Consider the following 15298-nt stretch of genomic DNA (forward strand, 5'->3'; position numbering starts at 1 on the left):
TCCCAAAGGCACACAGACCTCTTTTTCACATGCAAGAAAAAAAATACCCTGACTCGGTCACCTCTGTAAGAAGTCCTCTGTTTGTGTTTCTTCTTTCACCTGCACCTGGATTCTGATGCTGCCTTTTTGCTGGCCTACTCAGTACTGCCTGCCCTGGCATCATACCAAGTCCATTCCAAGGATCATGAATTCCTACCCCAAGCTGATTCTCTTACTGACAAAACCTTGCTCGACAGTTAGGTCAAGAGGGAAAAGATAAGACTGATGGGTTTTAGAGGTCAGTGTGAAGAAGATGGTGGATTTTTTCTGGGAACTGGAGCAAAGCACACCAGGACCTCCCCAAGGCAAGAGGCTTGTCCTTCTCCCCTTTTTGCCTGCTGGAAACCCTCTCTGAGATCTCGTCCTTAACATATTGTCAGATCGCCACTATATTTTCTAATGAGCAGAATCTCTCAGAGCTGATGTTTGTAGAAAAACTATAGGAATGAGAGCTTTTTTGCTCTTTTCTCTGTCTTTCTGTAGAAATAATTTCCATGTGTACTCTTACACACACACAGACAGCACTGGCAGCTGGATCACTGTTTTAGAGACTTTATCTGATCTGCAATAATTTCTGAAAACACAAAACCCTCCAGTGGGAGATAATGAAACCGACTGTATTGATGATCGCTCCAGCAGAGTATTTTACTGTTTGCAAAAGGATTTGACTGCGGGGAAACACTCTTCACCCTTCGCACAACGGGCTCTCTGCCTTCTCCCTGCTGCACGAGAGTTATTTTTCTGATCCTTTACTCTAAGCTCCTTTGCTTTTTTTAGGCAACTTCCAGATATCTGATACAGTATATAATGAGGAATTAGGTTCCATTACACGAAGGCTTAACCTTCTCAAAAAGCATTCAGCGCTTGCCAGGAGTCATCAATATTTAACAGCTGTTGTTATTATGAAATACTTCATAGGGTAATGTGGCTCGTCTGCTCGCACGCAAGGGTTTGAACGGCAGCCAGGCCCCTGTCAGAGCCGCCGGGAGATTGACAGGCGGCGAGGCTTGCGTGACAGCGGGGCCGGGGTTAGTCAGCACTCTGCCTCCTCCGCAGCGGGGACTTCTCCTCCCCCTCGCCTCCCTTCAAAAGGGCTCCTCCGGACGCGGTGGGACACGGGGCTGGGGGCTCAGGGGGGCTCAGTGGCCCCACCAGCCCCGCGCACGTCCGTGGGGAGAGGAGGGCAGCGCGGTGGTGGCATCTCTTTGATGCCGCTCTCGCGCGGGGGAAAATGGATGAGGCTCGCTGGGAAAGGGGAACGGTGGTTCGGGAAGAAAGAGCGGATGGGATCTGGAAAGCAAACAGTTCGGTTTGTACCTTAAATAAATGTCATGCTGTACTCGAGAAACTTCAAAGGGAAGTCGGATTTCAAAGCATCTCTTAAGAAGAAGCAGACTGAGAAAACCGCTAAGTTGGGAAGAAAAACTCTGCATTACTGCTAGCGTAATTTCATCTGGTGTTCTGGTAGCCTCCGCAACAGGACCAAGCACCATCCAGCTTTTATTCAGCTTTTATGCATTTTGGTGCTGATTTCTTTACCAAAGCATTTGTACAACCTGTGTGTTGTGGCCTTTCAGAGTGCAAATGTCCCTTTCATGCTGTTTGGCAATGTATAATAACTGCTCCTTATGCTGTGTATTTTTTAATTTCAGTGTGCATCTAATGACCCCCATCCTAATTGTCACTTGGTGTTCTCTGTAACAGAGCCAGAGGAAACAGACCATTTCAATTCATGACTCTAGGTTTGTGAAGCAGAATTGCTCATACCGAGTGTTTCCGAGTCAATTTGTTTTGTTTTCTTATTATTCAGAGTAACACGCAGAGCTGATTCTTCCTGCAGCTAGAAGATCCAGGAAGAGAGACCCTGTTCTCACTTCCTTTCGAGTAACAGTTACCAAACATAACATTTGCGTGCTTAAAACAGTGTCTCTGAACCTGCAATCTCGATTCGGGTATTTTCATCTGCCCGTTTCAAGAAATGATACCCTGGGCATCATTGGAGAGCACTGGTAGTCCTTGTAGACGGGCTTGAAACTGATTCACCAACTTGAATCTGATGAGGATGGTATGGTCCCTTCTTACACCTGAAAAGAACCCAGGCAAGGTGTTCAGTTCAGAAGCAGCATCCCTTCACTGCTCATTTCTTGCCTGTGCTGTTGCTGGATGCAGGCACCTGGGGCAGCTGGGGTACAGTTTGCCCCCTCATTAGTTTGTTACACACCCTAACTCAGGAGGTAATTTTGCTGATTATTTTCTGAAGAATGAATGTTGTGCTTGTGCAGAATGAGGTACAGAAACACTCCAGAGAATGTAATCCCATGGGTTTAAAAACTATGGTTTTATGAGAGTCCTGAAATCTCCATCCCTTTGAAGTAAAGAGTATCCTGCAATGAATAAATGTTCTGTTATTTCTGGGGGAAAGGGAATGGCTGGTTTTATAATGCTTCTATAGACTGTGTTAGGCAGCTTTTCTCTTCTTTACAATATTCCAGATTTGGTTTTTCAAGCCAAGGAGTTTGCAAATGCAGATAGAAATGCTTGTATCAGAACTGGAGGCTCAAAAGAGATCTCAGGTTTTTACATTGTTCTGGGCAGAGACAGTGCAGCTGTGAAAGGCTCAACAGCACTATCTGTTATAGTCTCCTCTGTGGACGTTTTTCTCCATTAATTAACTGTCAATTCTAACTCTACATTATTTTTTTTTGTTTCCACTCCTTTCACTGCTTTCAGATTAGAGATTGAAATGATGTCCTCAGATCTTTGACCTTTCCTCCAGGAAATTGCATAGGCCATTTTATTTCACTTTTTCTCCCCCTCTTGCTCTTCCTAGCCCCCTTTCCCCTTGCCCTGTATATTTCCACAGTGTTGTCCTTTGTAGGACCCAGCGTTTCCAGACGTGTTGGCTTTTAATGTTGCATGGGATTGCACCGTGCTCACTAGATCGCACGACCTCGCAAAACTGTCAGCCCTGGTACATGTATCTCTGGTATTTATCATTCTATGGTATCAATATGCTCATTCATCTTCTTTGGCAGAACAGCTCCATCTTCTGTTTTATTTCATGTTCTGGAAGTGCAGGCTCGATACGCTGTGCTCAGAAAAACATCTCTGGTGTTACCACTTCCCCTCTCTTCTGTTTGCCAGTTTTGAGCCCGGTAGGTGAGTGCTCTATGCTGACCATCAAAAGGGTTGCCTCTCCCATAGAAAGTAGTCAAAGCTCCATAAAGATACAACTCTCCATTTTTTTTTATAGCCAGCAGCATTCATTAGAGTGCCCGCAATATCAGCTTTTCTCTTGCCCCATTCTTGATATATGGGAACTCCAGCAGCCTGTTTCCCCCTCAGGTCACTGAGTCATCCTTTGCTGGTTTTTATTTTTCGGCTTTCCGCTATTTGCTCCTCCCTGCCTACCAGAGACAGTACTCCTGCCTTCCTCAAGCTCTCGTTTTTTTCCCCATCATAGGCTTCGCTGTTGCTCCAGAGGGACGCCATTTTATGAGATGTGTAAGCTTGATCACAGCTGTCTTGGCATCAGGGCCTTTTCTGTCAAGCCACCCATCATAATCAATGATTGCTGTCCTGTTCTCTCTCATGATTCTTGGTGGTGACAGGCGTATTGTTAGACTGTTCTGTTTTCTTTTCTCTGTTTTTCTGCCTAGTCAGATAACATCTTGCAAGTTTCCCTCATCTGCCTGTCATGTCTTGCTTTTCCTCCTCCTCCTCATAATTTCTTTCAGGGATCTGTGTGGTTTTCTGCCTGTCTTGTTCTGCTTTCTCCAGGTGACAGGCTATCACCAGCACCTCTCTTCTGAGGTGTCACTGCAGTACCAGCCCAGCTGTGGGTGGATTAATCAAGTATTTCCAGTGCGGGGAGGCAGAAGGAGAACGAGCAGTGAGGGACCGCTCTGCTGCCTCAGGTGCAAGGAGCAAACGTTCCAATCTCTGAGGAGCATTTGCTTCTTGGAGCAATGGTGTTATTCATCTTTCTCTGATGGTGCAGTGGGTCTCCTTGCAGTCGGGCCAGTGAGTAGCACATGCTCTGAAACGGATGTGTGTGGCCTAACATATGGGTAACTCTAACTGGCAAAATAACATTAAAATACTTTCCATTTGGAGAAGGAATTTATAGTAGCCAGACGAGTTGCAGAACAAACATCTCTTGTGCTTCTGCTGCTGTGTTTGTATGAGCCTGAAGGCTAACAAGCAGGCAGGGAGCTCTGGCCCGCTCAGCTGAGTAAAATAATAGTTTCCACTAACGATGAATTTCGAACGGATGGAATTTTCGCAACACCAAAAGAGCGCATCAAAGAAATAAACCTTCGTTTCCTCTCACCCCTCCCTGTCTGTCCTTTAACCTGCACAAAGACCGCAAACCACCATGTCAGTAATTACAAAAACATCTTTTCTGAGGAGGGAAACTCTGGAAGAGGCCATTGGAATAGGGGCTGGGCTTTTAAAAATTTTTGTCACAAGGTATTTAAATGACGTGTGATGTGGCACTTAGGGACATGGTTTAGTGGTGGACTTGGCAGTGCTGAGTTAGTGGTTGGATTTGATGATCTCAAGGGACCTTTTCAAACTAAATGAGCCTATGATTCTGTGTTTGTTCTTATAGACAGGCCTAGCAGAAGGCCTAGCTGATCAGGGGGAAAAAAACCAACCGGTTCCAATTGCTTTAAAGGTACACCAAAATGAAAATCCAGATTTAAGAATCTGTATATTCTACTCACAGCAGCCTAGCTTAAAAGTCTGAAATCCCAAAATTGTTTTGGCTGGAAAATATGGGTAGGGATCTGTTTAAGCAGCTTGGGATTTTCCTGATGTATTTTCCCATGCCCAGGGGAGGGATTTATTACATCTAATTATACATTTGAGATAATTGCTTTGGGGTAATGACCGACATTATCACTTTCAGCAAATATTTACAATGTAAGCTAAAAACCATCACAAATACTCAGTTTGCGTGGTTCTGAGTTTCCATCATTTGTTGCAAAATGCTGATATGTCTTGCAAACATCCCTTACTAGGCTGTTAAATAGATAAGAAGCTCTTGCACAGACTCAGGAGCTTTAGAGACTCACTGCCTGCCTCCTCTTCTTGTTCTGGTTTGGTACAAACTATTCCTGCCCATCTCAACCCTTATTTGGGGGGAGGTTTTTTTTTCTTGGTTGGGTTTTTGTTGGGGATTTTTGGTTTTGTTGGTTTTTTTGGTGTGGGTTTGGCTTTTTCTTTCAGAGGGGTGTTTTTTGTTTTATTAACCATCTTTGGCTGCGGCAGTTCCTGCTCCCCTTTGGCTCGAAGGGAAAATGTGTATCAAATGTCCCAGACAATATCACTGAGATGCTCTCCTCTCTCATTCTCTCTGTGAAAAGGAGAAAAACCAGAAAACTGAATCTCTATTTGCTACCAGGATATTTGTATGACCCTTCTCTGGAATGGGGCAGTAGGAGTGAAGCTGACTTAATTTTTACTGACCAAGTGATAAAGACAGGTTCCTGTCATACTGCCTAGATGATGCTCAGCCCAATTATCAAGTGGTGCCAGCCTTCTCAGAAATTCTTTCATTATCCCCACAGATGGTATTGTATTTCAGTGATATTTCTGTAGGATATATTGATAGGAAGAATTTGAGGATTCAAAGATATTTGAGATCAAGCAATGTGAAGGAAGAGCACTCACCAGCTGAGTTTTCCATGAAAGCTGATTCAGGAATAAGCTTTTTTCCCCTATTGTTAGAAAAGTATATGGAATTTTAATCTATAATGAGAGCTATTCATTAATTTAATGGAGAAAATGACCTGCTAAAAACAAACTTTAAAACTGTGTAAAACTAAAACATTTTAAGAACATTCCCTTGAATCTTACAGTCAGGCTGAAACTTGTAAAATGAACAGGGTAAAGTGAGACCAAAAATAATCTGATGTCAAGGACATCAGCGCTGAAAAGAAGAAACTTATTTCACTCCCTTTTCTTCTGAGATATATAGACATTTCTCCGTATTGTCATAATACATATTTTTATAAACAAAACAACTTGCTAACTTTCTTTTGTTTCTTTCCTGTGGGTTTTGGTTGCTGCTTTATGTAGAGTAGACTAATGGAAAAAATATGTTCAATAAAAAATGTGATAGATATTTCACATAAAAAACATCTGGACTGCAAAATATGTATCTATCTCCAGCACAAGAAGAAAAAAAAGGAAAAGAAAGTTGTCAGTAACTGAGATCCAGACCACAAAGACAGTAACTACCAATTAAATTCAATGCATGTTAAATGCCTAAACAAGAGTTTTAGTCGTGACCCTAATCGTTATGCTTTCTAAATTGATGATAACTCTTTCCAACAGCCATTCAAGAAAAGCACTTTAAGAAGCAAGTTGGCCAAACGACAAAAGAAGACAATATATCTAACAAGACTGCTGTACAAGAAGGTGGACTTCTACTAGAAGTGAGTGAAAAAATGCTGGTTTTTTTCTGGCTGTAATTTATTCAGTTGATGATATATTTGGGCTGATGATTTGTGTCAGCTTTGAACAAACAGTCAGGCTTGGTGTGAATCTTTCAAGAACCACACTCGTGATCACTTCTTGCAAGAGCAAGACTGGCAGTCGTGACAGTCACGGTGTCCATTGGGACAATTGCACCTTGCACTCTTGCTTGCATCCTTGAAATTACCAGTGAACTCCAGCAGGCCAGTTCACAGTTCTTTTTCACTTTTAGGTTTATTTTAGTTGGCCCATATTTTGAGGATGTCAACATCAGATTTCCTTGTTTCTGATCTGAGCTGAGAATATTCTAGGATATTTTAGTTCATCCTACTTCCTCAGCTCTGTGCTCTGCACACACACCATGCACCATGTCAGCAAAAGTTACCCCTTCTATGTACTTTTATCCCCCTTAGGCTGACTTTATATTGGCAGAGCAGCATAAAGGGCCCATGCAGTTACTGAGAATTGGATCCATTAATCTGAAGGAAGAATTAATACTGCTGTGAACTACTGAACCAGCTAGAGCACAGCGGTCCATCCCAGATACATCTGCATTTCAAATACATGATGTAATAATGCCTCTTATACACTTATGTCCTTGGAAATTCCTATGTGATTAAGATTACATATGTACAGTTGTTTTGGATAGGATAATACTCATGGTATAAAAATTGTGTTTTAATGACAACCCTGAGATGCATGTAAATGTAAATTAAATAGTAGAGTCCAGCAAATAATAGCTGAATACTATTAAATTAAAGCACATTTTACCATGAGATCCAATACCATAAGTTACTCAAGTCTGTGGAATGGAAACTTACACCCTGCTTTCCTTCCTCTTAATATTTTAGAAGATTTTAATTTTAGATTTCAAAACAAGTAACACAGAGGCATCTGATTAGTTAGTTCTACTGCCAAAACAAGATGCTTGGCTGTCAGGTGTTATTTTGCAGTCATTTCCATTCTCAATGAATAGGGAATAAAAGGTGTACAATAAAAGATAAATATGGTGAGTATATAATTTTTTAACAAGGGTCTCCTATATTTAGTCTATGTTTTGTTGTGTGTACATTACATGCCCACAAGTTATCGTCATTCAGCATCTTCAAACAGTAGTCCTACTGCTGTGAGTACCTGGAGAGAACACTGGCACACAATTTGGGGCAGGTTAAAAGAGACTGGTGTTACTAAATATGCTCTGTTTCCTGCAGGGTATGCAGGAGTCACATTCTCTCTGAATACAGGGGAGATATTTTATCCTGGATCATACTTAAAGTGGATCATTAACTGGATGATTAAGTGCATGTTAATATGAATGTACTTGCCAGGCTTCATTTATGGGCACGTCTGACCTAGAATAAGAGGGTGAATTTTCCTTGGGGCTTGTCGGGAATGTTCTCGGAGGAGTGAGTTTGGCTCGGATCCTCATTCAGTGGTTATGGCACATGAAAAAAAGTGGGTTTTTATGTTCCCCCAAATTCACCATGTTGGTTATTAAGAACTGTGGGATTTTAACTAAATATCACATTTTGGATTCCTTCCAAGAAGAAGCAAACCATGGTTGCTGTTCTTTGTAGACTGACTTGTGAATCTGACCACTTTATTTGCTCTCAAAAGGTATTTTTCAGCTGTTGAAAGCCCCTTTTCATGTCATGACAACACCTTGCACTGTGCAACCTCTCCTAGATGCTTTATATAATACAAAGCAGAATAATCTGAATCACCAAAATATGTGTGAATAATACTGTTCCTGAGTGCAATGTTAATGGAAAATCAAGAATAATTGCTTGTATTTTTTTCCTAGTGGGTATAGTCACTCTGCTTTATGTATAGATAGAAATAAAGGATAACAAGAACCTAATTACTGGTAATTGTGTATCTGGGACTCTTGAGTCTTGGAACAATGAAGTATTTCCCCTTTCAGCTTGAAAGAAAACAATGGAATTAGGCTGTCTTCAAAATATGTTTAAAATGTTTTTTATTTCAAAAGGCTTCTGCCACAACATGTGTTTTTTATTTAAGATTTTATGGAGATTTTTTACAGCTACAATCAAATAGCTTTCATCAGCAATAACAGAATAAACAATGATACCAGTTTATCAAAGACTTTTTAGTGGACCACAGCAGGTATCTAAATAAATAATTTCTTCTAGTGCTTTAAGATCATTTCTTCTGGATAAGAGAGACTTTTCTTGCCATCTTTGTTTCCCTTTGAAGGGAAGACAGACAAAGCTCTAAGAACTAAAGTCTTTATTTCTTAAGGGATTTTTTTTGAGTACGCCCCATTCTCGCAATCTTTACTGTCCTTGGAGACTTCAGATTCCAACAGTTTGACTGCAGTAATGATTTTTAACTTTGTGCTTTCAAAATATTTTCCAAGACAGGTGGTTTTGCAACCCTTGTGCCCCATGCCTTCTGGCAGAAAAAGGGCCACATTCGGTTTCTGAAGCCTGTTAGTGAATACTTAAGGAACACTGGGCCAAACCCATAACCAGAAAAAGGGGAAAATAAGCTGTATTGGCAGTCAATAAACCCAGATAGAGTTTATGGGGTGATGGGGTGGAGAAACACAATAAAATGGTGACTTGGGAAAATAATGAATCACAGGTGGGTATCTAGGCAATAGCCTTGATTGCAGGATTCATCTCATGGCTGTTAGCCACCTCCTGCTCTTCCAGAGTGGAAGAGTCCAGACTCAGAGTCTACACTATGGTGCTGGTAATTGCCCATCCCAAATGGCTGTGGAACTGTCATGTGTTACATTATTCACTGACCATTGGAAGGATTAAATGCTTGTTGTTAAGAGGGAGGCCCTATATGGACTAGCTTTCTTAATGACACACAATCAGGCATCACCCCATCATCACCTCCGACACTGCTCCTTCAGTAATCAGCACTCATACACCAAGCAGTACCCTGCTAAAATTGCCACTTGGGCTTTATTGACCACTTCACAGTTGCTCCTGCAGTTTTTCTGCTTGCTATGGAAGAATAACTGATGTTCAAATTTCTGTCTCAACCCTTGCTGCTGAAGAGGTGCCTTGATGGGCTCTCTTTTCTTCTTCATTTTGTCTGCTGGTCTTCTGTTAATGCTCTTGTAGGCTGAAGCATGGGATTTATGGCATCTCTGTCTCCAGATGCGTCGGACATAATTCTTTTCCAGTGTGAAAATAGTGTTTTATAACCAAAATGTCACAAAAAATAGAAAAAAATACAGACAATGCAGGCAGCTCCCAAACAGATGCTAGTGGAGGAAGACTGCCTGGTTTTATCCCTTCCCTACTCACTGATGAATATCAATAAAGGCCAGACCTGGCCTTTTTTGTCATTTCTGTGCTCACTGGCAGTTCAGACTCTTTCAGAGAAGATCCATGTTTCTTTTCAGGATGCTCCAAGCCACACTTTTGTACAGTTCAGGGTCAGATTTCCACGATTCTTCTACTTTTAAGGCTTCAGGGCACAAGAATCACGTTTCTCTGGTTTTGTCTCATGGTTTTCTTTATGGCTCCTGTTGAAGATGACAGTCGTAAGACTGTCCTGATACATCTTATTCAGTGACACTCTACATTCCATTTAATTCCTTTATCAATGACCTGGATAATGGGATTGAGGGCACCCTTAGTCTGACAAGACACAAAATTGGATGGGATTGTTGGCCTGCTTGAGGGCAGGAAGGTTCTACAGAGAGATCTGGAGAGGCTTACTACTTATTTAAATTTTTAGACAAAGACTGTCAGGTGCCTGGCATCTTAAATATCTTAAAATCACAGTCATATGGTCCTTTATTTAAAAATAAATATGCATGTTTGAAAGGTATTATTTAACAATATGTTGCTACCTTAGAAATGGGTGCAAATAAGAAGCTTTCTGGGAGTTACTTTGAAGAGAGAGGTGAATGTGCATATTTTGGCACTGAAAGGTATCTCCCAGTGGCCTCTACTAACAGCTTGAACTAGAGTTCAAGTTTCATTCTGAGGGAGTTGGAAAATGATACATTAGAAAACATCCTATTGGTGCTGTTCTTCACTCTGCATGAGGAAATAACATAGGAAACCCTTTTCCCTCTTGGTTTCCTGTCATTTTTTTAAACTTGTTAGTGTAATTCCACTTCCTCCTTCCAAACTGATTTATGTAATCAGCTCTTGATAAAACTGTGCTCTTGAAAAAGGTACTCCAGTTTGAATTTCAGTCTGAAAGCAAGAGATTTTCCTCTTCCTGTTATTTTTAAATTTAAACTTGAAAAGGCAAATTGCAAGTCCAACAAAGTGCATGGTGATTATATGGATCTATGACAAAGGCACAAGCTTCACAAATCAAAAACTGGTAGAAAGAGTTGTTTTTGGTTTATTCTGGTCTGGAATTCCTTTTCAGCTTCCAATGCTGCTGACACTTTCCTAGCACAGTCCTTCTAAAGTAAATCCTGAGAGATGATGATACAGTGCTCATTTTCTTAATCTACATCAAAATAGGAAATTCTCATAAAAAGCTCATAGTCTAGTGGTTTTTTGTTTCAGTTAATGCAACTTTTTAAACTTACCCAAACAATGCTTTTGCTTTCCTTTGTTTTCAAATGTGAACCTTCTCCCAGTAAATTAGATGATATGATTTAAGCTGACATTAGTGACTTGGGGTGACTTATGGAGAATTCATCCATGAAAAAAATCCACAAATGGGGTTAGGAGTGCTGTTTTATCACATGCATGCATTCAATTTTTTCTTGCCAGGCATAGGCAAAACACAAAGGAACACTTTAGAGGCCCTGGTCCCTTTTTATCTTGCTTTTCAAATAGGCATATTTCTGAAATCCAGACTTGAAATTTGGCATGGCCACAGCTCTGTGCAAAAAACATCCTTTCTGTTGCCCTTTAAACAAATAACTAATGTTCTCGCTTATTCTTTTCTTTTTTTTTTTTCTTCTTCTCTGACAAATCTGGATAGAAAAGCCATGACCGCTAAATTCCATTTGCTCTCTCCTCCAGTCCTTAGTGCTACTGTTACGACTGCAACAATCATGATGCTGCCACAGTGCTGAGATTTCTGAAATACAGGAGGTGGCACCATCCAACTTGACAGGGCGACAGAGAAAACCAAAATCATGTTATCCCCTCCCTTCAGATTTTCAGCCAAACTACAAGAAAAGTGATAGAAGGTGGGTTTTGATGGGCAAAACTGTGTGGAAATAGTGAACAAAATGGTAACCACAATTGCCAGCACACATAGTGTCTGAGAAGCTTGACTTTTGCCAGGACTTTTGCAAGAGTTTTATGGAGGGATTTGAAAAGGAAAAATAGGTTCTTCTGTAGAGGCTTGTGTGGAGCCTTTTCGCAAAAGGGAAAATGCCAGTAAGTGCTTGTTTTCAAATCTCGTCTATGGGTGACATATTGGGCTGCTGAGAGTTAGTATTTAGATTCTCCAACACAAAATTACAGATTATAATTGAGAGGGGAGCAAGCTGGAAGTGGATTGGAAAATCAGGACAAGCAACTTATGTTTAGCGTGACAGAGTAGGGGGAGCAGGCAGCTGGCACAGGTGTGTGGTGAGGAGAGACAGTTATCATCCCCTGGTTGGTGCTGGCATCAGGAAAAGTGTCTTCTGTTTGTCAGGAGAGAGGCAAACCTGCTGTCATATGAGGAGGGCTAGCTGAGAACTTTTAGTTGTACCAGTGAAAAGAGCAGCTGTCCATCCGCAGTGTTAAGGTGAAGAATTAATAAGCTTTGGGCACAGACCAGACAGATGCCGATCCGAATTTCAGGCGCTGTTGCTGTCTCCAGACTGTTCATCACAGCCAACTCCACCCGAGCTCACTTTTCACAGCCGCTTCCTCTGTTTCTGCTCAGGCTATTTCGGTGCCTCTTGGAGAGAGTCCAGTGGCCACATAACTTCCTCCAACAAAACATATTCTCCCATTTCAGCTCTGTTAGGCTTTTTTCCTCTCACTGGCTTCAGAGCTAATCCTTGACAACTATTTCCACCAGTCAATGGGTTTGGTATCTGTATCTGAACCCTGCATCGAATAGATGCACCAGGACTTAGTCTGCTACTAGAACTGACTTCTTGCATTCAGGTAACAAAGGCATTCATAACACACTGCTCCTTTCCTACTAATTTCTTAATTTACTTTTGAGGAAGTGTTTTTGAAGATGGCAAAGTCATGTATTGCAAAAAAAAAAACCCTAAAACATAGAAGAAATAGAAATACACTTTAAATAATTGCAATCCTACATTGTTTTAATTTGTCTTCAACTGGTTGAAGTGAAATTATAAATGAGCAGCCTAAACTGTATTCACAGATGACACTTGCTTTCAGTATATTCCTCATTCTCAATTCAGAAAAGCTCATGAGCTGCAGCCTTGCTATCTTCTCAATAAGATGAAGTGATGAGCAAGAAAGCAGGTCCAGGCTAGACTGTGTCCAGTCTGGAGAATTTTTGCAAATTTGCAATGATTTTGTTTAGGACGTTTCAAAAGAAAAACCTACATATTTTACGAGAAATATTGAGTACATTCCACTTTCACTTTTTGTCTGCCTTAATTAATAAAATTTAAATGCTTGAACCAAAGCAGAGGCTTGCAGAAGAGACTTGGGGAAGGATTCATTTAGTCTATAATGCAGCTTAAGATCTGCAGTCATTGCTGCTGGTTAGAGCAGTTGTCTCTAACTTTCTATCCTCACCCCTCTCCAGATAATCCACTGTCATTCACTTGACATCTAGATTAGAGGAAGTGTTGCCTGCCTCTCTGGGTCAGCATAATGCCTTTATAGCAGGATTCACCCCTGCTGTCAAAATGGGTTAGGGTGTGTTTGATACAGGATACTTACAGGATACAAAACATGCATAAGATGATAACTCGCAGAGTAAAACTGTTCCCAGAGTCAACTTCAGGAATGCCACACTCCCTGAAAATTCTGCTGAACTGAAACAGTGTTTATAAAGGCTGGTTTAGCATATATTATTGAACAGAATGTGAAATACAGATTGTTTTGCTCTTCTCCCCACCCCCTGAAATAGTTTCATGTTAGAAAATGTGGTATATAGTGCTAAATACACAGAAAAAGAGTGCTCTGAAATTAGGACATAACACTCTGGTTGCAGTATATAGGCTGCAACATTGTCTCTTCTAGATTTTGATTCCTTACAGAAAGAGATGTCTGCCATTCATCCTCATTAACAGTTTGCAAGTACAAATAAAAGCTGTGGATGGAATATTATGACGGCTTCCTCTCTTCAGAACTTGATGCACTTACATGTAAATAACACTGAAAAAAAAATCCAGACATTTGGTACTTACATATGTCTAATTGTCCAACTTGTTGGATAAATATTATTTGAGACTCTTTTCAGTAACTTATTTCTGTGAAAGATAATGCCTAATCTTACTACATTTGTTATTGCAAAGTCTACCTACCTAAATTTGTTATTACAAGTGCAGAGTAGTGAGCAATTAATGCTTCATTTTGAGTCTTCTCGAATGGAATTAATCAGGCTTGCATTTTCTGCATTGAAATTGTTGAAGAGAAGACTGAAAAGCTCAGAGCAGCTGCAGAATTCAGAAAGGACGAAGAGCTGAACTTGCACTGAAGATACGATATTGCCCCAGCTTTGCTTCCATCTGTGAATACAACATCTGCTTTTGAGGAAGTGAAATGAGAAACTGCATAAATCAATATAAAGATAGTTTCTATTTCCAAGTGTAGTCCAGGGCATAGTATTTGTGAAAGAGCATTGACAGGAGGGTTCCATTACTAGTAGAGCACAACTTTAAATTCAACATCATGATTAATGAGGAGGCTAAAGGAAAAGATATAATGATTACGTTGTAATTTAGTATCCTTTCATGATAATTGCTAAGGGGAATGACATGTTACTCATCCATGTACTCACTAACTATCTAGCAAACATCATATCTATATCTATGTATTAATAAACAAAAATGTGCTTTCCCCTAACAATTTTAGAATTAATGATTTGAATATTCTTCTTGGTATTATTTTGAGTAGTCTCCAGTACTTGTATACTGTCTATTAACCTCAGGTAACACTCATATTCTTGCTTCCCATATGAAATCCTAAATGGTAATGCAAAGAAAAGAGTCATGAAATGTTTACAATTAGGCCTGAAAAAATTCACCAAACAATGCCATCAATAGAAGACATTTTTGGTGATAAAATTTTTTTCTAAACAAGCATGCCATATAACAAATTTATACTGAGGTGTTCAGCATCACCCATGAATTCACTTTTGCATCAACAAAACCTTCCCTAACCTGTCTTGAAGCTATTAGTCATCAGTACTGCTCCTCTGTGGGAGCATGGTTTGTATTCTCTTTTCCAGAGCTTAGTACTTGTGGAAAAAAAGGGATTTAACTGGGATGCATCTCTTTCTATTATGCACCACATCAACTTTCTACACAGAGTCAACTGAGGCTTCAGGCCTTGTTTCTCAGTCCCATCTTGGGCAGAGTATTTGATTTTGAAGCACCAGGCTCATCGGGGGCCAGCAGTTCACGTATAGGGTAACAAAGAGAGGCCCTATCCCAAGGGCTTGACACAGACTAAGCAAGCTTTGTTACAAAAGCTTAGCTTGGAAGGAATGTATAATGGAAGAAAAACTGCATTTACAATTTTGCATCATGCATTCAAAACAACTTCAAAGGCAAAGCTGTTCTTGGTTGTGTCCAATACTTATTACATATCAAGCATATAAAAAACATCACCATGGTTTAAAATGTGTTTACATGTGTGCACACATTGCAATCTCACCCTCCAGGGAA

At 40.5% G+C, this 15298-nt stretch overlaps 1 protein-coding gene and 1 long non-coding RNA gene across 2 annotated transcripts in view; one reads left to right on the top strand and one right to left on the bottom strand.

Moving 5' to 3' along the window:
* The window catches only part of LOC121672847 (aryl hydrocarbon receptor repressor-like), a 90506-nt gene that overhangs the window by 50274 nt on the left and 24934 nt on the right, over nt 1–15298 (top strand). Inside the window, exon 4 of the mRNA XM_042045758.1 lies at nt 6385–6485. Coding sequence (XP_041901692.1) covers nt 6385–6485 — 101 coding nt within the window. The remainder of the gene's footprint in view (nt 1–6384; nt 6486–15298) is intronic.
* Nucleotides 9218–15298, bottom strand: part of LOC121672848 — a 31403-nt gene continuing 25322 nt past the window's right edge. The window contains exon 3 of the long non-coding RNA XR_006019009.1: nt 9218–14137. This is a non-coding gene — a long non-coding RNA (uncharacterized LOC121672848). The remainder of the gene's footprint in view (nt 14138–15298) is intronic.

Source organism: Corvus kubaryi, unplaced genomic scaffold (genome assembly GCF_017639235.1).
Source record: "Corvus kubaryi isolate FWS band 111438036 unplaced genomic scaffold, C.kubaryi_AGA036_p1.0 65004, whole genome shotgun sequence".
NCBI lineage: Eukaryota > Metazoa > Chordata > Aves > Passeriformes > Corvidae > Corvus > Corvus kubaryi.